Source organism: Rutilus rutilus (assembly GCF_951802725.1).
Source record: "Rutilus rutilus genome assembly, chromosome: 6".
Lineage (NCBI taxonomy): Eukaryota > Metazoa > Chordata > Actinopteri > Cypriniformes > Leuciscidae > Rutilus > Rutilus rutilus.
The window spans coordinates 19,131,822-19,154,088 of NC_140214.1; the positions used below are offsets into that span (position 1 = coordinate 19,131,822).

At 38.5% G+C, this 22,267-nt stretch overlaps 2 protein-coding genes across 7 annotated transcripts in view; one reads left to right on the plus strand and one right to left on the minus strand.

Moving 5' to 3' along the window:
• The window catches only part of ctnnd2b (catenin (cadherin-associated protein), delta 2b), a 91,527-nt gene extending 79,744 nt beyond the window's left edge, over positions 1 to 11,783 (plus strand). For 4 of the 6 annotated variants that reach the window (XM_084412549.1, XM_084412551.1, XM_084412554.1 and 1 more), the window contains 8 exons: positions 938 to 1,132; positions 1,600 to 1,750; positions 2,597 to 2,810; positions 3,991 to 4,075; positions 4,412 to 4,538; positions 7,208 to 7,339; positions 7,691 to 7,767; positions 8,587 to 9,492. In XM_084412549.1, coding sequence (XP_084268675.1) covers positions 938 to 1,132; positions 1,600 to 1,750; positions 2,597 to 2,810; positions 3,991 to 4,075; positions 4,412 to 4,538; positions 7,208 to 7,339; positions 7,691 to 7,767; positions 8,587 to 8,832 — 1,227 coding nt within the window. In that variant the 3' untranslated portion in view covers positions 8,833 to 9,492. Of the gene's footprint in view, positions 1 to 937; positions 1,133 to 1,599; positions 1,751 to 2,596; positions 2,811 to 3,990; positions 4,076 to 4,411; positions 4,539 to 7,207; positions 7,340 to 7,690; positions 7,768 to 8,586; positions 9,501 to 10,462 lie in introns of those variants that run through there. The other 2 variants (XM_084412550.1, XM_084412553.1) reach the window with 2 other exon arrangements.
• A 1,896-nt stretch (positions 11,784 to 13,679) lies between these two features.
• On the minus strand, positions 13,680 to 21,319 carry ankrd33bb (ankyrin repeat domain 33Bb). Its single transcript, XM_084412555.1, has 4 exons — positions 20,643 to 21,319; positions 16,225 to 16,354; positions 14,674 to 14,814; positions 13,680 to 14,549 (listed from the first exon to the last, which is right to left on the minus strand). Exons 1-4 carry the CDS (start codon positions 21,090 to 21,092, stop codon positions 13,729 to 13,731), a joined length of 1,542 nt encoding a protein of 513 aa, XP_084268681.1. The 5' UTR covers positions 21,093 to 21,319; the 3' UTR covers positions 13,680 to 13,728.
• Positions 21,320 to 22,267: the final 948 nt, after the last annotated feature.

Below are 22,267 nucleotides of genomic sequence, written 5' to 3' on the forward strand. Positions count from 1 at the left end.
CTGATGATCCAGTTCATTGTTGTAAAAACATACACTAATGTTTAAAAGCTTGATGTCAGTAAGATATTTTTAAAGTAATGAATACTTTTATTCAGCAAGGATGCATTAAATTGGTCAAAAGTGACAGAAATATGTTGTAATGTCTTTACTATTTCAAATAAATGCCATTATTTTGGACTTTCTATTCATCACAGAATCCAGAAAAAATAATAATCACAGTTTCCACAAAAATGTTAAGCAGCACACATTGTTAATAATAATAAATGTTTCATGAGCAGCAAATCAGCATATTAGAATGATTTCTGGAGATTCATGAACACTGAAGACTGAAATAAAAGCATCAAAGACATGTTGACAGTTATTTTAAATTATAATCATATTTAAACTTTTTTAATAAGTATTATTTGTTTTGATAAAAAAAAAAAAAAAAAAAAGTAAGCTTTGTCCCACTGTTTGTGCTCAACTCTTGTACAATGTTTTTTGAGAATTTTTCTTTTGAGAAGTTTGACAGTAATGGTCCTATTACTACCTATGGTAACAAACTTTTGTGTCCCTGCCATGTGACATTAGTGAAATTAAAAACCCTGTTACCCTTTCTGGTATAAAGTTTCATTTTTATTTACTTTTTTCTATTCAATGTATTGCTTATTTAATATTTATTGCTATAAAATCACAAAAATCAGATTTTTTGAAGAACTTCCTTCAGACATGTCATATATTGCTAACAGAGTTAGAATAGAAAATAAAAAAACTAAATCACAGTTGATGATCAATATTTTCTGGAGGTTGAGCACCTACTTCCTTTGACCATTCTTTTTTGGTTCAGGCTCTATTTTGTACCTTATTTGTGGAAGGTTTCTGTACATGATGTCTTTCTCAGTAGTACCACTTACAGATATTTTGTCTCGTGTAATGACACTTGTGTCTTTGCTTTCAGTGGGATGGTGTTGGGCCTTTCCCAGACTCCAGTGATCCTCCAAAGGGACTACAGATGCTTTGGCACCCGTCCATAGTAAAACCATACCTCACTCTGCTGTCTGAGTGCTCGAACCCGGACACACTGGAGGGAGCGGCTGGGGCTCTACAGAACCTGGCAGCGGGTAGCTGGAAGGTAGGCCCCACCTTAAAACCTGTGAGTAACCCTGCACCTGAAGAGCCACGAACCAACCAGACTGTCTCTGGCACACACACCACCATTATGACTGACACAAATACACATTCATACCTCAAGGTCATGGAGTTAGAGAACATGGTGAACTTTATCAAGAACAAAGTCTCTTTTGAGAGTACACAAACCGTGTAAGATATCTTCAAATGGATACAACGTAAGAAAGAGCTGAATTCTCTCTCAAAGTCTTGAAAGTGTAGACAGTGACTCAAATATTCTGTCGAATTCTGCACTTCAAATCTTATGTTTCTCCTCATTCTGTTTCTCATTCAAATCTCCTCATTTTCTGCTCATTCGTTACAGAAAAGGGAAAACAAACAGTGGTGTGACATTATGCTAAGTTGACACAAATCTCATTTGAACGCATCTTTTCAGTTGATGTATTAATAATCATTTTGCGGCACCTTTTTGTCCGTTTTCTGTGCCTGTAGTGGTCGGTGTACATCCGTGCTGCTGTTCGGAAAGAGAAAGGGCTGCCCATTCTGGTGGAGTTGCTGAGAATAGACAATGACCGGGTGGTGTGCGCTGTGGCCACAGCTCTCCGAAACATGGCCCTTGATGTCAGGAACAAGGAGCTCATAGGTAGGTTCAGGACATGGAAGTGTATTTGCCTCAAGCTAACATTTTCTCTTTGACTTCAGCAGAGCCGAATGCCGCAGAGGTATGTGTACCCTTAAATTACTTTTAAGGCAGAGGCCTTTCAAGATCTATTTCTTTTTGTGTGTAAGTGTGTGTATTTGTTATGTGTGTATCAGTGTAGCATTTCTAGTCAGGTATTGCAGTGAGACGAGGTGGCATTGTTTGAAAGGCTGCTCACGACACTAACAGACTATTGATCTTTTTAATAGTTTGTGTATTCTGATGGGCCCCCTTGTCTCCATGGCAACCGCTCGCACTCTTTCAATCTGGTCTCAGCCCTGAGTGAGTTCGAAGGCGTGTGAATCTCTTTTGGAATATAGGGCAAGAGGAACGGCGTAAAATGTACAAATGTCTAGACGCCGGCTCCCTCGGAATACTGCGGGTTCTTTGCGGATAGAGCTGTTCAAATGTCCTCCATTATTTAAGGAGATCAGTAATGAAATGGGCAAAGCTGCAAGTGCACATGGGAACCTTTCTTTCATGTAACTTCAATGCATACCGGTTGAAAGCAGTTTTGTAGCGCAGGTTGTTGCAGAGAGAATTAGCTTCACAGTTGGAATGGGTATTTCGCGGTCAAGTTAAGTGTAAGCGAGCTGCTGGGTATATCGGACGCTTTGGCATTTCCAATGCTGCAGTTGTTACAGCCTTGAGGTTCAGCGCATTTAAAAAGAGCTTTGCGTGCCCACGGTAGAATCTGAATTCAAAATCTGCATCTCTGAAAAGGCCTCTGGTTGTCACACCTCCTCTCTGACTTTTCTTTTCTGTTCATCTCATCCACGCAACCCAAAGGCAAGTATGCCATGAGGGATCTGGTCCATCGGCTACCGGGCGGCAACAATAACAACAGCACCGGCACCAGCAAGAGCATGTCCGATGACACCATTACAGCGATCTGCTGCGCTCTGCATGAAGTCATCACCAAGAACATGGAGAACACCAAGGCCCTTCGTGACGCCGGCGGCATTGAGAAACTCATCGGCATTGCCCGCAGCAAAGGAGACAAGTTAGTATCTTGGTGCTCTGTAAAATTATCATGATCAATAGACAAACCAGATTTTACACTATTATATCCTACAGAATTAGGCATTTTAGTTGATAAAGGAAGAGGACATGCTGGACTGGATTGTTTATTATGAAAGATTAAAACTTGTGACAGTGTGAAAAACAGCACTTGCCTTGAAGGAAGCCAAGCCTCCTCTCAGGAGATATTAGGATAGATGGAAGTCCAGTAACTCTATTGGGTTTTGTGAGCTATTGTACTGGATCAGTTTACTCTGAAAGTGCATTACAAGATAATGTTTCCTTTTAGTTCTTATGGTTAACATTCAATGCCATTGAAAAGATTTTTTTTTTAAATAAATGAATACTTTTATTCAGCAAGGATGTTTTAAAGTGATCAAAAGTGATAGTTAATACATTTCTAATGTTACAAAAAGATTTCTATTTCAAATAAATGCTGTTATTTTTTTCTGAATTCTGAAAAAATGTAAAATGGTTTTCACGTAAATATTAAGTAGCACAGCTGTTTTCAACATTACTAATAATAAGAAATATTTTTTGACCACCAAATCAGCATATTCGAATGATTTCTGAAGGATTGTGTGGCACTGAAGACTGGAGAAATGGTGCTGAAAATTCAGCTTTGCCATCACAAGAATATTTTTAAATATATTAAAACAGAAAACAGTTTCAATGTTTTCAATGTATTTTTAATCAAATAAATGCAGCCTTGGAGACTAAAAGACTTCTTTCAAAAGTCTTACAGACCCAAAAGTTTTGAACAATAATGTAATTTAAATGAATCTCCTTGGCATTTACTGCAGATGTTATTGTGTTTATCATTCTCTTTTGTTTTTTTGTTTTTGTGCCTTTGAATACATCATCAGTAGAGAAATCTTTGCACAAATTGATCTGAACTCAAACGCATTTTCACTGAGATATTTATAATCTATGTCTAGCCAGCAGATGAATACACTGTTTGTTTATATTGCTGAGAATGTATTTTCTTTTAAATAAAGTTTATTTGTTGTAATGCAGGGTTTTATTAAGTTAGTTTGCACAAAACGCTAAATAATAATACTAGAAGCCCCAGAAATGGATTCGAAACCAAACATTGTATTGTTTATATTATTGCAGATAAGGCTTTGTATTGTATCCATGTTCTCTTCTATGTTTCCCTGCAGACACACACCGAAGGTGGTGAAAGCAGCCTCTCAAGTCCTCAACAGCATGTGGCAGTACAGAGATTTGCGAAGCCTCTATAAGAAGGTGATGAATTCTGAAGACCTCACTGTTCTCACATCTATTACATTTGCACCTATATACTTTTGAATAGGCATCAGAGGAGAGAGAGGATCTTTGCTGCCGAATGGTGTAGCTATAGCATCTACCAGCAGGCGCTAACTGGCCCATTCTGACCACTTGGTTTATCTAAATTATTTTAAAGGAATTCAATTTTGCATGAAAATATGCATGACAAATGCATGAAAATCATCTCTTTTTTTATTTTTTATCTGTGTCTGTCATATACTTGAAACCAGGAGGTTTTGATGAGTGTTGCTTCAGGATGAATCAATGATCATGTTCTTCTTATTTTTATGACAGGATGGCTATTCTCAGTATCACTTCATTGGCTCTTCATCTACAATTGAGAGAGACAGACAACGACCCTATTCCTCCTCTCGCACCCCATCTATCTCTCCTGTGCGGACTTCGCCCAATAATCGATCAGGTGAGAGACGCTCCACTTTTCTCCATTTTGACAACAAGTGATATCATTGATATTTCCTTTGTCTTTATCTCCTTGGGATGATCAAAACTACTTATTTTCTAAATCAGTTGGTTGCATAGCCAGTGTGTTGCATGAACACCTAGTCAACTCATCAGTTTGTATAATAGGATGGTGTAAGGTGGACGGTGTGCATCAGGATGGAACAAAACACCAGGGTCTCGAGACACACGGAACTATTAAATAACCACAATGCTCGAAAAAGGCATGACATTTGTCAGAGAGCACGCTAAGTAAAGCATCTAAAACAAGTTGACCTCACTAATCAGCTAGTCATTTGTTGGAGAATTAAGCTAAGCTACATTAATCCGGATAAATTTGAAAACGCCATTTTCGTTTCAAAACGCTTCACACTAGCGTTTCAAGCGTGTCCAAAAGTTTCTCATTCACATTGAAACATCGGAAAATGCTAAATTCACCTTACTGCACATGTGTAATAATACCTCATAAAAGCTCACTGAGAGGGAACAGACATCTGTAGCTCTAACAGACATCAAGTTTGCATGCTATTCTTCTGGCAGTATTATTTTATTTAGCAAAATATCTCACCATTCACTAATGCATCCAGGAAGCACTCAGTCACCATTATATGTTTGGTCTGCTCTCACAAACGCAACTGCTCTCATGTTTTGCCACAGGACAGCAATTGCGAGTAAATTTTCTCTCATCTTTGCTGGATTGCGATATGAAGAGTGTACAAAATAACATATCTTTAGCAACAGTGTGAAAGTGAATAGCACATAACAGGCACAATAGCGGTACAAACATACATAACTATGGGCTCAATACGCGTCACATGACTAAACACGCGTCACCTTTTTCAAATACCTCCGTTTTCACAGTCCGCACTACAATACGAAAACCGCGTTTTCAAAATTATCCACTTCAAAAAGCACCGCAGGACAAAAACACCGCCTCAGTGTGAGTGTGGACGGAAGGCCAAAATGGAGAGAAAAAGATGCGTTTTCAAACGAAAACATACTAGTGTGGACAGGGCCTTAGTCAACTAGTCAATCATAATGATTAATCCCAAAGTAGTACATTAAAAGGACAATAAAAAATGTGGCCATGCCGTTATGTGATCATAGAGGGAACAGAGCTGTCATGATCAGGGTACATCCTGATATTCTTCTATTTCCAGCTGATGGCAGGAAGGAGAATGCAGTACTGTATGTCAGGGCGCCATGTGTATCCTAATTACACAGCACTACAGAAGAGTCTGTTCTGCTTAATTAACACACTTTGTTTAGCAGGCACTGTCTGTTCTCTAGTTGTTTCAGATATCAAAGATTATTTAGTAGATTCTGCTTTTGCACTCACTTTATGTTTAATAGTGTTACATCATTTCCAGTCTGTGAGAAAAATCTGTATTTACAATGCTCATTATGTTTATTCAGGGCAACCTGAATATTAAGTGCTTATAACGCCCTCACGTATCATGGGAAAAACAAAGAGGGGGCATATTTATTCTCCCTGCTGCTTGGGAGGGTGTGGTAGGGAACTATCCCAAATGAGAATCTCACACCTTTTAAATTGCCCAAGTTGTAATTGTCAGGGAACTTTAAATAAGTACATTTGCAAGTAAGATGGCCATCCAGAGGAATAGACTGTGTCCTGACTGACAAAGTCATGCTGAAAAGATCAAGAGCGCTGAATCTGTCCCCAGGAGCCGATTCATTAACATACAAATAATTAAATAGTTAATGGCACATAAGTAACTTTTTTTCTGATATAATAAAATTATTTTGTTGTAAAATAATATTTTCTTTTAATAGCTTAGGACATTATTGGGTGGTTTCTTCAACTGTGTTCACTTGTATATCCCAAGGGTTTTATTAAGACTTAACTGATTTCATTTGACTTTTTGTTATACTGTATGAAGGCCACATTAAATCTCTGGAAACTTTTTATTATTATTGATTTTTGATACTTTTCAAAAGCCTTTTATGTATAAAGTAAACGTTATTGTTTTACCCTTTCCTGACTTGAAAACTATATGAAAAACCATCACAAAAATACTAATTGTTACATTAAAAAAAGAAAAGAATAAATACTGAAAAGCCATCTCAGTATTTATTGGGTGAATTATAGCAATTTTTACAGAAATTACGGCAGTTATGTTGTATTTTGTGTCGTCACATTTGTATATATTTAAATTATAAAACATTTAATGTCATTAAACTGTGATTCGTGTTTTCACTTTGAATGTGTTCATATAATATTTTAAGTTAATCCCTTTTATAAAGTGTTTTTATGAAGTCTTACATTCTATAAATCACATCTCCTGACAGAAAGCTTTTCTGAACACAAAAGTGACTAGAAAGGTGAAATAAATGATTGCCGAAGGAACAAGTAAGAAGCCCAGACAAAACCAATCAATTACCTGACCAATTCCATTTAGCAATTAGGAGCAGAACACTGACGCTTGTTTGCCTCAAAAGGCAACGAGAGAATTGCTTCATTACAGTAAATGAGTTTTTTATGTAAAATAAAAGATCCCTTGATGGAATGAGATCTTATTGTACTTTCAAATGCGTCAAGACACTTTCTTCTGAACAAACAGGCTGTTTTCCCCCCTCACTCCTTATTGGTTGACTTGCCGTGTTTTTTAGCAAGTGCCCCCACCTCCCCTCGAGAAATGATGAGCTTGAAGGAGAGGAAGATAGACTATGAGACAACTGGAACCAATTCTGGTTACCATGGAAACAAGGGCGAGCACACCTCCAGAAAAGATGCGATGGCAGGTAAGGCAGCAGTTCGGAGTCCTCCAGCGAGAGTTTAAAGCTTTCATATAACCGCCATCAAATGACTGACAGAGTCGACAATGATTTTCAGGCAAACCATCGAATATACCAATAACAAAGGCAATGAATTACACCCGAGTGCTGTAATTAGTACAGTATTAGTAACAGCGTAACACTTTTATTTCACAGAAAGATGTGTGATATCTCACCCTTGCACCTCGGTGTAAAGTCCTTTACCTCAACAAAAGTCATGAACTGCATTTCATATATCTGCTCACCTGTTTCAGGCAATCGTTTGCTGTACATGCAGAAAAGTCCTCTGAGAATCTTTATAATTCACTGTCTCCGCAGCTCAAATCTCAAGTGGAACATCTACACTGTTCAGAGGTGCTTACATGTCTCCTGGTGATGACATCAAACATAACCAGGTGAGGTCACCACAGATCTCGCAGCATTATAATAATGTTTAGCTCATACTGATATTTTGGTAACACTTTACAATAAGGTCTCATTACTCAACGTTAGTTAATGTATCAACTAACATTAACCAACAATGAGCAATACGATTCTTACAATATTTATTCATCTTTGCTAACATTAGTTAGTAAAAATACAACTGCTCATTGTTCGTTAGCTCAGGTCCATTAAAAAATATTAGCAGATACAACTTCTGATTTTAATGTATTAGTAAATATTGAAATTAACATTAACTAAGATTAATAAATGCTATTGTTTGTAGTATTGTTAGTTCATGTTAACTAATATGTAGTTAGCCTTTACTAATGTAAAGAAACGGAACCTTATTGTAATGTTTTACTGATATTTTCATGTCAAAAAAGGGGGTAGAAACAACAACAGACAATGGACTCACTCAGTCAGGAACTGTTACATATATATATATATATATATATATATATATATATATATATATGTTTTAATAACTATATAATAATATTAAAATAAAATAGATCTATATATATAGCCAATTAATATGATTTTTTTGTTCCTTTTTGGTGTGGATGAAGTACTTGAGTCTTTTTGATTGCATTGTGGGGGTACCGAAGACACAAAAAAGCATGTTGGGAAACACTGGTTTAGATGAAGCACCTTTTATATAACTTTATTACACAGAAGCAAGGAATGTTCTTGATTTGAATTGTAAATTAGATTCTTAGTTTCTGAACTACCGCATAACACATTTATGTCACTTCCCAGAACAGCCCTTACGCTCTCATTATTTCCGTCAGGTCTCCGCTCAAGGCAACCCTCCAGAGGCCTACCCTCCCTTCCAGACTCCCCCAGGAGCCAACTTCGAGGAGCCGTACTACGAGGACCAAGCGCATAAACGCCCCCAACCTGCAGCCGACGGCACCATGCACCTGGGACTGAAGTCCACGGGGAACTACGTGGACTTTTATTCGGCATCCCGCCCGTACAGTGAACTCAACTACGAGACGAGCCACTACCCTGCCTCGCCAGACTCGTGGGTGTAGAGGCACAGAGGCAGGCTGGAGGCTGGCCCACGAACACCATACACTGAGACCAGCCCAGCATGTGCATGAACACTAGTAGACATCTCACACACGTAAACCTTCAGTTCGGTTCACTGCTCGCACCACAGTGGGCTGCCACTCGGCCAGTGAGCGAGGTTAGGAAAGTGCTTGACGAGAGAGGATTTTAGAGAAGCTCAAGGAATGCGTTTTACCGAACGGACCACTTGAACTTTGGTGTTTTTCAAAGCAGTGGAGGGAATCGAAATGTAAACAGGAAAGTGGAAGATACTGTATGTGGCGCAGAGATGGGACAGTTACGTGAAGCACAAGAAATCGACATTCGACACAAGCTAAGGAAGTTGTTTTCACCAATTATTTGGGACATTTCTTTATGTTAAACCATGCTTTTATGGAGTGCTCTGTTACACTCTTAGCCTTTGTATATTTTATTTTGTTTCTTTTTATTATTTGCTTGTTTTTGTACCTCCTTTTTAACTTCTTAAGTCTGGTGTAAAGTACTTGTTGTATATTACAGATGTAGATACAAGGTGCATTGTGTATATTACGCAAAGACTACTGTGTCCTCCCATGTGGCTCAATATATCATTTTATTTTCCTGTATTTTAAAAGAGAGAGGAAAAATACACTCAACTGAACTCCAGCAGTTGGTAAGAAAAGCATATAATTCAGAGGTGTCGTTTGCTCTAATGTGTTTTTTCCCCCGTTTTTCTATGAAGAAATGTAGAAATAATAACTGACGACAGAGCATCACTGCCTGGACAGGGTTTCCACCAATAACAAGAACATTTTCAGGCCTATCTGTCAGTTTGTTTTCTTTTTTCCCCGACTGTACTGACATGAAGACTGGTCATTCCTCAAGCCGTCGAGTGATCTGTGCTAAGTTATGTGCCAAATGTGGTAATCCCTGACCCAAGGGGTGCTGTAGATCTGCCGTTTAAGTTACATTTAACGACAAGTCACTGGTTCTATCGACGCCTGTTTGTAAATGCTTTTTTTTTTTAAAATGTGTTTCAACAGCATTCACACTGTAACGAAAAACGGAGGGACACGGTCTTTTACAGCTACTTCCCCTCCAAAGATGTACAATTAGTTGGCGCTGTGTTGTAAAATAGACATTTGCAAAATCTGCTTTTTTTCTTCCGGAAAAATCAGTGGTTCTTAAGCTCATCGTAGACATATCTGTCAATAGAATATGGATATATATTATATAATTACAAAATATATATATACTTTTTATGTGCAGATGTGGATGTCACCTAACGCAGAAACATTGCAAGGAAAAAATGCTAGTTAAAAAAAAAAAAGCATAGGGTTTTGTTCACTTTAATTTCTAACCAGATGTTGACCTCCTGTTGTCATGTTGCTGTTTCAAAGAGGTGAGACCAGGGCTCAGTGAGGGCAGATGTGAGAAAGCTTCTAATATTGACTTGAAAAGGTGTTAAAACAATGCTCTAACATTTTTTGGCCTATGTTGCTACCTTTTATTAATGCCTTTTGAATGTTTCATGTCCTTAGTAAAATGGATGCCACTAAAATGAATAGCTTTGATCTAGAAGGAGAGCTGTGCGTATAGACACGCCTCTTGATTTTCATTTTTTTTCTCTCTTAGGTAATTGCCTATACCTAATCTCAGGTCATCTTATTGCAGGAGAAGATGGGTGATCATTCCTCTATTGACTGAATGGAGAACAAAGAATGACACTACCCTATAATTGTTTGGTGATTTTTCCAACCTTAAACTTCAAATCTGGCGGATTTAAGGAAGGTATGAAGCAAGCCCTGGTCTTCCCTTCATGTCAATTTACACTTAGAGGTAATTGTCAGATGCAAGGATTGAGGATGATCCCCAAACTCACATATCTTCAGCACCATCGATAGTGAACGTCTGAGAACAAGCAAAATATCTGTGAAAAAGTAGACATATCAGACAACCTGTATTGAAGATGTAAGTAAAACTTTTTTTTTCTGTTGCTAGACAAAGTGTTTGAGAGAATTGTGAACCTTTTTAATGCCAGGTTGCAACTGCTATATAAACTAATGGAGAATCACTGTTTTGTGATTTATTTCGTCTGTGTCTGAGTTATTTCTATCCTATATTGAGGTTTTCTTAGGGCAGATCTGACATTGGCATGCACTTTATTGCCATATTTGTTTTAAAATACACTCCAAACCACTTTTTATCTAGAATGATGCTTTCAACACTTTAACAGAACTGATTGTTCCATGTATTTTGTAGGCTATTGATTTAGTCAACAGCATTTATTTTGTTCCAGACATCAGCATTAACACATAAGAGATTCTGTTACCTTGTACAGGCGTGACTTTTCAATTTATTGTATTTTTGATAGAATTCCTAGATAGCTATCAGAGGCCAGGCGGGCAAGCTGCGAGCTCCTGTTAGGGTTTCATCACGACTGTTTCATTACCATTTTCCCCACAGAGAAGCATTTTGACATTGACAGGGTATGTGCTTCTCACTTTGTCCTGAGAACCAGTCTGCAGTATAAAAAAGTGTGGCAGGTGCTAAACGACATCTCTTGCCTACAGCTCTGAAACACCAAGCCCTTCACGTCCATTCATTTCAATTTCATCTATGCTAATGCGTAATAGAGTATTAATCCATCTACAGTTCAATTTGATGCATAAAAATGTGGTGATGCTGTGAACTGAGTGTTGAATTTTATTGCTAATGTAAGTGTGTAAGAACGTGTCGTTAGATACGAATATTAAAGAAATGCATTTTGAGAGCTGAAATGGCTCTCAATGTCTGGATTGTGTGTTTTGAGAACATGAAGCCTTACCTTGACTGACTAGAATGTAGGCCTAATACTGACCCCTATTGGAAGTTTACTGCCACTCTGCATTGCTGGTACAGGTGCACCCCTTGTAACTTTGACTGCTTCGTTTTGTTATTAAATGATTTCAACGCTATAGTCTGACATCTTTATCATTGACATGTCTAAAGGAAACATTAGGCCTACCTGATAACAAACATTATATTTCAAATCTTCACCAATATGTGACAACGTAGCTCTCTCTAGCACTGTCTAGCACCGCACTTTTATTTTTAACGGTAAAAGTGATGCTGTGAGGGATAGACATACATCTCTTCAGTGGGTTGTAGGCCTACTGTTATTTAATTGGCTTTTCAAATGTTCTGCTGACGAAACACAGCAAAAGTATCTTTCCATGAAATTTCACTAGACAAAAAAACTCGACAAGGCATGAGCTGTGGAAAATTATAATTGACTATGAGCTTTATACACCTTTTTTTTTCTTTTCTTTTTTTTTTTTTTTACAGCGGACGCCATTGAAAACACGGTAAGTCTACCCCTCACAGCCTTGCTTTCATACCTGGCATGGCGCTGCTCTAAATAAGGTATTTTGGCTCTTAACATAAGTAGTGTGTTCTCAGCATGCGTTTTGCACATGCACGCCACGTTTTTTTAAAACTTCAGTTAAAAAGTTTAACTTTTACAAAAGGCGCTGCATCTGTTATGAATGTGTTCTGTGTCATCAAAGTAAGCGTACTGGACTAACCCTAAAAAAGAAAAAATACTTAAGAGAAGAGAGCTTTTCTAGGTTTATAGACATTAAGGCCAGTTCCAGGGGCGCCGCGCCATAGTGTTTTCTGGGGCCCCTGGCTAATTTGTAATCCGGGCCCCAAGGGCCCAACCCCCAATCATCTTATCTTTTTGCCACATATAACAACAGTCTTTACCTATAAGCATAGCAATTAATGCATTCAATAAGAGACAATAAAGAACTAAATTTGAAAGTTTATTAAATTAGTAAATTATGCATGTATAACTATACAAATAATTGCATACTGCAGTACAACACCATTGTACCATCTCATACACAGACACTATTTAAACTCTGTCTGGATGTCTTATAAGCTGTTTTATAAAAATAAGCTGTCAACTTGCAATTTCCTATTCCCCAAGCGACAAACGACGTGTTTTTCTCACAGCAAAAACTTTGATCAGATCTTTGAAATCAAGCCGTCTTTCTAAATCGTGTTCAATAGACAGCAATGCCAGACCATTCAGTCTTTCCTGAGACAATGTTGATCTGAGGTAGTTCTTTACCCGGTTAAGTTTACTGAAGGCTCTCTCTCCACTTTCAACGCTCACCGGCAGTGCAAAATATGCTCAAGGCAATGCACACTTCACTGAAAATCTGGAGCTGCATCTTATAGATTTAATTCAAATGTTATCATTATTGTTATAATTATTATTATAACCTGCCGTGCCGACCTAGTCAGGGTAGCGCCATTTTTACTGACAATAACGAAAACTAGTCTGTGAGGGATAGAATACAGTTCATTCAATGGATTTTATTTACTGTTGTTTAACAACATTGTTCAGCTGACGAAACGTCATTAAAAGTTACGAGTTGCGAAATACAGCGCGTGCCATCGCAAAAACTGCCTATCCTCACAGCCTCGCTTTCATCTGCGTTAAATTCAATAGGCCTATATGTCGTCTAACCTGACTATGGTCTATTGGCATTACTTCGGTGTTAGAAACGTCATTGATAAATATGTTGTTTGTTTTAGCAGCTTCTTTATAACACTCCCTTTCATAAATTCAGTCTGTCAGAGCAGTATAAAAAAATAGAAATTAGTGTGCGTCAAATTTCAATGACATGGCTCAAAGATGATGAGCGAAAACAAACTACACATTAATTATGTTTGGTGATTTTGTAAATTAGAATTATCACTTATCGGACTAAAGATTATAGAACTGAGCAGTGAAGCACATGGCAGTCTAAAAGAGTATAGTGTACGATATGTACTGTGACCCTCTCACAGACCACAAGCCTTCACAGAGGAAAACATCCTTAAAAAACACAAAGGCATCAAAAGCCACATCACTTTTTCCTCCCGATAGGCAATCTCAACCTATCCATCTGTTCAGTTTTCTTCTTCTCCTCCTTCAGAGCTTTGTACCTCCATTTAGGGATCTGTAGGTGTAATGGGTCTTTTGAAGTCCTGCTAGGCGGACGCTCCGGCATGAATCCAGGGGCAGGAGCTTTACACAGCATGACTTTAGGCACCACTACTCCAGGACGCACACTGCTTCTGCGCATCATGTGTAGGGGCAGAAGGCTACTTCTCCTCAGGGCCAAGGTGGAGGCCATCGCTACACTTTGCAGTATCTGTGGCTGCAGACTGGCGCGCCGCTCCTGCTTCTTCGGCACCAGCAGGACCCTGGAGTTCTGGAAGAGCCGCTTGTAGTTGTTGAGGCGCTCGGGCCCCAGGTTCTTCAGCTCAGCCAGACGCTGTCTGCGGAGGATGTCCTGTACGGCAGGGCGGCGTTTTCCAACACACGGAGGGCTGCCCGGGCACACAGTGTGGCAGGCTGTGGATATGAGCGGGCTGGCCAGCGCCGTGGTCATGCGCACCATATAGTCCATGACACCTTCGTCTACGGGGTCGGTCTTCATGCTGATGGAGAGCAAGTTACTGACACACTCTGAGAACTTCCTCAAGCAGGACTTGGGCTCTTTCGATTGAGTCACCAGTTTGCTTAGCATAGGCCACTCCATGTGATAAGAGTCACAGAACTGTTCAGCACAAGGCTGTTCCATCAGTCGGGACATCAGTTTGGCGGTCTCGTAGCGGCCCGTGAACGTGGCCCATTCATGTGGGGTCAGCTTACGGCCAAAGTCCCTTGCTTCAATGTCTCCTCCTTTATAAAGAAAAACATCAGACAAAGGGAAAATTTATGCCCACATGAAGGAACAAAATGGAAGATTATTATGCATGAACTAAATTAGGAATTCATATTAATTTTTCAGCTGATGATACTGTACCTGTCATCAAGAGAGACCGCACGCATTCGGCTCGACCCTGAATGGCCGCTTTCATCATCGCAGTGAAGCCATGGCAGTTCCTGCGTTCAGTGTCAAGCCCGGGAAAATAGTTCAGCAGGTAGTTGGTAATCATACTGTGGCCTATAATTCAGAAGAAGATATAGAATACATTTACGTTTATGCATATCCAAAGCAATATTTTATGAGTTCGTGCATTCCCTGGTAATCAAACCCATGAGCTTGACATTGCTAGCAACATGCTCTACTTTTTGACACTAAGATGGTTAGAACTGGTTAATACTCTTTATATAAAGTCGATTTCTGAACATGTCCTTCAATGAGGTTTCTAGGTGTCTGCTTACTAGAACAAGTTCATAATATTCTGGTCCCTATACAGGGTGATTCATTCGTTCAGTGTATAGGGGGACGAAATATATATATATTTTTTTTCAAGTGCATGTGCACGGTTAACTCTGTTTTCTTCTCATGAGCTCCCTCTTTCTCTGGTTGAAAGGATAACAGTATAGTGAGACAGAAGATATCACTCAAACCTACTCAGATTACATCATTCCATGGAAAATTAATACAATAGTCAACATTTGAAGTGGATCAAAAGTTCATCAAAGTTATACATGAATTTTGAACAATACCCTATTGTCTTTGATGAACTTTTTTTGATCCACTTCAAATGTTGACTACTGTAGAAATGCTCACTCTTTCTTTCTAAAGAAATGTGACATAAACATATGATATTTTATCAATATTTGTCTAAATGTGTAAGCCTTCGGACTTAAAAGCCTTAATGGAGTTGTTTTGGGCATTCCTGTGATTGCAATTAAATGGAAGCAGGTGCAACTGGACAGGTATGGTTGGGGTTTTTTTTTTATGTGAAATGATAAATACCAGTTTGATTTAGCATGTTTGATGTGCACTTCTGACACAAATTAATAAATTAATGTCACTGTAACATTTATTGTAAAACAGTCAAATATCGATGTTGGAATCTTAAGTCTTTAAGTAAAGACCAAACGTTCTCTTCTGTCATGCTCATTTTGCGATCTAGTATCTAGTTTTCAGTCAGCTGTTGAAATGGTGTGGGTGTGTGACGTCGTTCTGTGGATGCTTTAGGGTTTTATGGGGTAGCGCTGCTGGGCTACCGGCCCGACAGTGGAAGAGCAACTTGATTTAGGGCTCGGTGCTTGAGGTCTGAGGCTATTGGTCCTGCCCGGCACGTTGTTAGCCCTGGTTCGCACGGGCCCGACAGTGGAAAAGCAGCTATTTAGACCCTTTCTTGCAAGCTCACATTTAGATCTGCCTCCATCCAATCAACAACCATCGAAGTGAACGAATCCCTTTTTTCCCAGTAATCTGTTTCACTCAGATATGCCATAATACTAAAGAAAGGATCTCTCGCTACTTCTGTTCACAGATAAGTGATAATACATTTGCTCTTGTTTTATAGAAGTAAATGAAGGCCCAGGGGGATATACTGAGAGTTATTGATCGTAATTTTATTGCCTTTAATAGATGAATTGGTGTCACTTCCCTTACCTGCTTGTGCAGCAGTCATGAGAGCCGTATTCCCTTCATTATCCTGCCAGTTCACGTCCACATGTGGACACTGAGAAAGTGCAATGACCACATCCACGTAGCCCTGGTAACACGCCACTATCAGACCTGTCTGTTAAGCCGTGGAGAGGAAAAATATGAGTTATCTCCACAGTCATTTTCCTGAATGTCCATCATTACTGCAGAAGAAGGTGTTTAACGTGCAAACTGCAGAGGCATTGAACCCTGCAATATAGCAGTTCATTTAAGGGCAGGGTTTGTTGCAGGGAGAGTTTCCCGATCCATCTCTGGAGGTCAGAGACACATGGGTTTGGTGGTCTTATTTGTGAGGTCGATGAGCTCTTAATCTTTAGAGTAAATGTGTCAATTGGTGTTTTGCAGAAGCATAATTAGACTGGCAAGTGTAGCCTATACTGTAGTTAGGTCAGTCAATATTACTGCAATGTCCCCACTGTGCATTTATATGGGTGAAATGTGTCATTTTTTGGTGGATAGCCTCACCAAAAGTCAAGATAAACTAATGTGCAAGTGTTGCTCAAACAATCAAACAAGCAATGTTTTGAATGTACCACATGAGCCACAGTGTTTACACTTTTCTTGGAACTCTTCTGGGCAATGACTTGCTTAATATTCAGAAACAACTAATGTATTAAATATACGCATTCAGACTAAATGACAGTTATCTAAATATGCTATAAATGGAGAATAATTGTTCTTTGTAATGTCTAACAGTTAAGCATAACAAACTGCACAAATGAGCACAGAGACAAATGCAGTGCAGACATGGGGAGGCCTGCTCCTTGAACGCAGCATATGTAAAATCACGTATGTGCAAATATTAAAGGCACAGATGAGTGAGGGTTGCGAGGAAATAAAAACAAATGCGTGAGGTCAGAGGCATTGCTTGGAGAGTACAAAGCATCTTCCTTTTCTTGTGTGTCTCCAGATTGTGAGTGATTATAGAGCACTACAGGCAGATGGTAAGACCCATAAAGACTATTAGCTAAGATTTAGTATGGAGTTCCCTCTAGGCTCAGAGCGCTTGTCTGCTGGCATTTATGGTGCTAAGCTCCAGAATAGCAAGAAACCGAAAATGATCAATGCTATAATCGATATGCAGCTAAATTAAAATATATATATGTATATATAATTTAGGTCTAGTTGTCTATCTCTCTTAGCCGTCATTAAGGCTCTTTTGCAAATATATATATATATTTAAATTGATCTCTTAATATAAAGGTTATTAATAGGCTAACGATATGAGATAGCATGAGGTAGCAATTTCTACCTAGTGGTAGATCCCAATGACACTTCATAGGGATCACATCAGGTTACACATGCATAGTCTTACAGGGAAGCGAAATGTCATGCTGTCGTAAGATGATTGTGAAGAAAAGCCTCTCTAACCTCCTAAAGCTCCCCCTCCCGGGATCAACAGAAGTTCAGCTGTGAAGGTGAATGCAAACTCTTAAAGTGAAATATAAACTTTAAGCTATCAAATGTGCATCCCCAAAGTCAGCAGGTTTCCTGAACCTAAAATTTCATATTTTTCTGTTTAATTATCAGTACTGCAAAAAGGTTGAACATTGCCGAGACTGATAAACAGGATCATTAAATATTAGTGCTTAATGGTGCTGTTTAACTGTGCTGCACATATAATTTCCTCTGTGCTAACGGTGGTAGAATAAGATTTGTATTAAACAAATGATCAGGGATTGTGTTAGTTGAGAGACATTTACATGTAAATGAGTCGTAGAGTCTTAAAGGACGACTGCGTGTCTTTAACTGCCACACACAGCCTGCTGCTTTGGGGAAACAAGAGTCTTTTTATCTCTGTAACTATTTGTTTCTATGCATGTGTATTTTCTGTTTGCGTTCAGAACATTGAGTTTTCAAACTGTATTGTCTAAGTTAAGAGTGAGTCACAGACCAAGCGTACAGTCCTATTCAGCAATGATGAATACACTGTAAAAAATAATCCTGTAAAAAAATGGTAAACTACTGGCAGCTGTGGTTGCCAGCATCATACCGTAAAAATACAGTGTGTTATGTTTTTTTAAATTAACAGCTAAATACAGTTTTGTCAGCTACAACTATATGCTGTTAAATTACAGTTTTATACTGTAGCTGACAAAAACGGTATTTAGCTATTAATTTCAAAAACAGTAACACACCGAATTTTTACGGTATGATGCTGGCAACCACATGTAGATGTAGAAGCACCTAACCCTGGTTGTAAGAATGGATAAGTGTCTGACTCATTAAAAGTCACATGCGCAAATAGCAGCATAAACAACAGAACACGAGAATTCACACATCGTCACATCACTCACCTGTGAAATGAATTTTTATATATATATATATATATATATATATATATATATATATATATATATATAAAAGGAATAAATATATGTGAAATATATTTTACTTAAATACAGGTTAACAAAACAAAAGACAAAACTGTGACAAGTAGTAGCCTATGCTGGTTTAGACGAGCCGTCTAACTGTTAAATTACAGTTTTATACTGTAGTTGACAAAACGGTATTTAGCTATTCATTTCAAAAACAGTAACACCGTATTTTTACGGTATGATGCTGGCAACCACAACTGCCAGTAGTTTACCGTTTTTTTACAGGATTATTTTTTACACTGTAGTTAAATAAGATGTTTTTTAACAAATTCAATGCTCGTACCAAGCGGCAAAGTGCACCAGAGTATCTTTTTCAATATGGTCTCAGTAGCAACAGAAGCACAAAAGAGGGGGACAACAGGTGATGATTCATTTATTATAGGCTCTATTTTTAGGAAGACAGACACGTTTAGCAGTAGTCAATGCAATTTGAGTTCAAATGATTCACTGAGGAAGGAAGTCATCTCAATTCTCACACATAATTTAGCATGACAATAGGTGGCAGAGTCAAATTTAGACTTTTATGGTCTGCAGCTAGACTCCTTTCAGTGGAATTACACTTACATTATAAGGTCTCTGCTTAACGGACAAATTAGGGGTTCTCTGCTCATATGACATGCTGAAAAAAATCCCTGTCTACCGTCTAGGCAGAGCCCTGCAGTATTTTGACATCTTGGAGAGCCTTTAAAAAGCTCAGTCATGATTACAATCTGCTTGGGCTGCATCTCAGACTGCAATTCAAACTCCAATCTGTTCCAGGGCTTAGCTGGCTGGTGCACCCATGAGATTTCAGCTACAGATCACAGCGTCACAACACAACTGGACATCAAGTCAAGACATAGATTTGACTTAGAAATGTCATGCATTTTTTGTCCCAATTTGGACACACAAAAGTGTTATTTTAGCTTTATTTATATACAATTACATTTCATTTTAGTTTTAGTAATTTTGCTACTATATGTGCTTTTTCTTAGTTTTATTTTGGTTTATTTCTGAACTTTTCCATGGAATTTCCCCTTAGCACCCTTGTAGCCCCCTAGCCACCCATTTTAAAACTCCTGGACTTGATAATGACCCATTCATTTACATTTATCGAATAAATGGTGGTTGTCATGTCAGTGAAAACCTAACTACAATATAATATTTTTAGACTCAATGCAATTCCATCATGTCAAGAAGGCACATGTTTTGCTGACAGCTGCCATCCAGCCAGATTTATTTTCTTATAGATCCTGCCTTTAATGTTATATATGGATGAAAGTCTCAGCCTCACTTTTGCGCAGCATCGATATTTATGGAGGAAGGAGACAGCCGTCTGAGCTCATTCCCTGAGGAGCACTGTGTGGATCATGCATGTTTAAAGACTCTTTGATATGGTAATAGCCTTGCATAAACATGACACTGTTATCACCCACATTGTCATAATTGTAAGCTTCTCAGGGCTAAGGGGAGTGAGAGCCCGTCTCCCAGTCAAGAATGGCATTCTTAAAACCCATGATTTAGCTGAATGAATCCTGGAAAGTAATATGTTCATTATTCCAGTATTCAGAAAAATCAAAGCATGGATGGTAATGATAGAGATTTTCCTACACTGCATGAGCATGTTCCTGCAATTTAATTATTTTAACTGAGAATGGTTCAACTGCCTGTGCTGCTAAAATGAAAAAGACTAAAGTTAAACTTGCAAAATTGCAAATAATAAAAGAGCACCACAATATTTAAAGCTGAAATGTGTTATTTTTGTAGAACTATAAGTAAGCCATTTGTAGCTTGACTTCCCTAGAAAAGTATAAACACTGAGAGGCTTTTTAAAAAATTCATCAACACTGATTCAACCAATAGCTTGAGTTTGGGGGCGGGCCTCTGTTTGTCTGACCAATGAGTGTTTGGGAAACTTGTTTAAAAAAAAACAATCATTTCTGTGATTCAGTTTGGTGGCATAGAAATGACACATTTCCCTTTTAAAACGTTCAAAAGTTAACTTACTCTATTATTTTTGTCCACCTCTCGCACCTCCTCCTCCGTCACACCTTGCCTTATCAGGATTTTGACAATAATGGCATTGTTAGTGCAGCATGCTTTGAAGAAGCTGAGTGGCTCGGGGCTCTCAGGACTCAGACATTTTTCCAAGTTGAGCGAATCATCAGGTGGGTAGAAGGAATCGTCCGACATAATGCTCTTGCTATCCGGTAGTTTTGAAAAGTCCAACTCCTCAAATTCTTGGTAGATGTCGTCGTCGTCATCATCATCATCAGAAATATGGTGGTCTTCATCATCTGCATAATAAGAGTCCTCTGTTGGCTCCGCAATAGTGGAACTCTGTACGGAGGACTCCTCATTGTTCCAGCCTCTTGCTTGGTTGACACTGGTGCCATTTTGGTGTTCTTTGACCAGAAGTACACCTCCTGCAACACCATTCTCAGTTATTAGCACCATTTAACTGTCCGACAGGTGGAACACAAAAACGAAAATCTTGTAGGATCCAGAATGAGACCGTCAGTTATTGACACAAGAAATGAAGAACCAGAAGTCAAAGACCTTTTAGAATAATATCATATGCGCTGCTCTTCAAGAACCAGTTGTACTTATGTCCACCCTTACATACCCAAGCTTGTTTTCTTTCTCCAAACCTATCCCATTTTTTCTTCACTTGACTTGCTCTGTGGACCAATCTGACTCTTGTTGGAGAATGAGTATTTACACAGTGAGGATGAAGGGCTTCCATCGGAAATGCTCTGACTGGCACGGGCACTGTTTCAAGAGAAGCCTCCTAATCGCCTTAGTCTCTTTCTGTCAACACAAATTTGCATCAATTACACAAAACAGTTCTCAACACAACTGATGCCCGTTAATGTGCGGAGGACTTTTATATCTTTCAGGATACGAGTAGACCTGCTGTCCCATTATTACTCTTATCGCTTCTATTTTTAGCCGACTTTGATACTCACAAGCACATCCAGAGCGACTTTCTACACTTTGATAGCCAGTATTTGACCGTTGGCCGCACAAGCCTCCTCGATAGATTAGTGGAAGGTTAATTGGATGCAGCAGAAATAACATTTTGTTGTGGATAAGCTGTTCTCTCATTTGCATTCTAAAAAAAACAATAACACATTACAACACATACTGTCACTTTCAATGTTTTTGGTTGTACTAAGACTGCTGTTTTCTAACTACTCTGTAAAAAATGATATGATCAATAAGTTATGACAACATATGTTTTTGCATTGCTTTAACACATCAACAATTGTTGAATCTTGCATAACAAAACAAAAAAGTCGAAAATTGCTTAAGTCAGTCTAATGTAATTTAAGTTGAAATGACTTAAACATCCAAGTTGATTGTACTTAAAAATTGAAGGCAGCAACATTTTGGGGGCTTTGGGATGATGTATAAAGGCATGTTTTGTACTGATATTTCTGGTGACAGCACATCCTAGAGGCCGTTTAGGGTAAATTATCCCAGAAAATGTATCTACTAGCTAAACCTGCTCATGTCACTTTAATATCTTCACCTAATATTTTCATTATATATGATACAGCCAATTACATTTCATAATGCCAGCTATCAACTAAACTTACAATTCAATTCAATTAAATTCACATTTATTT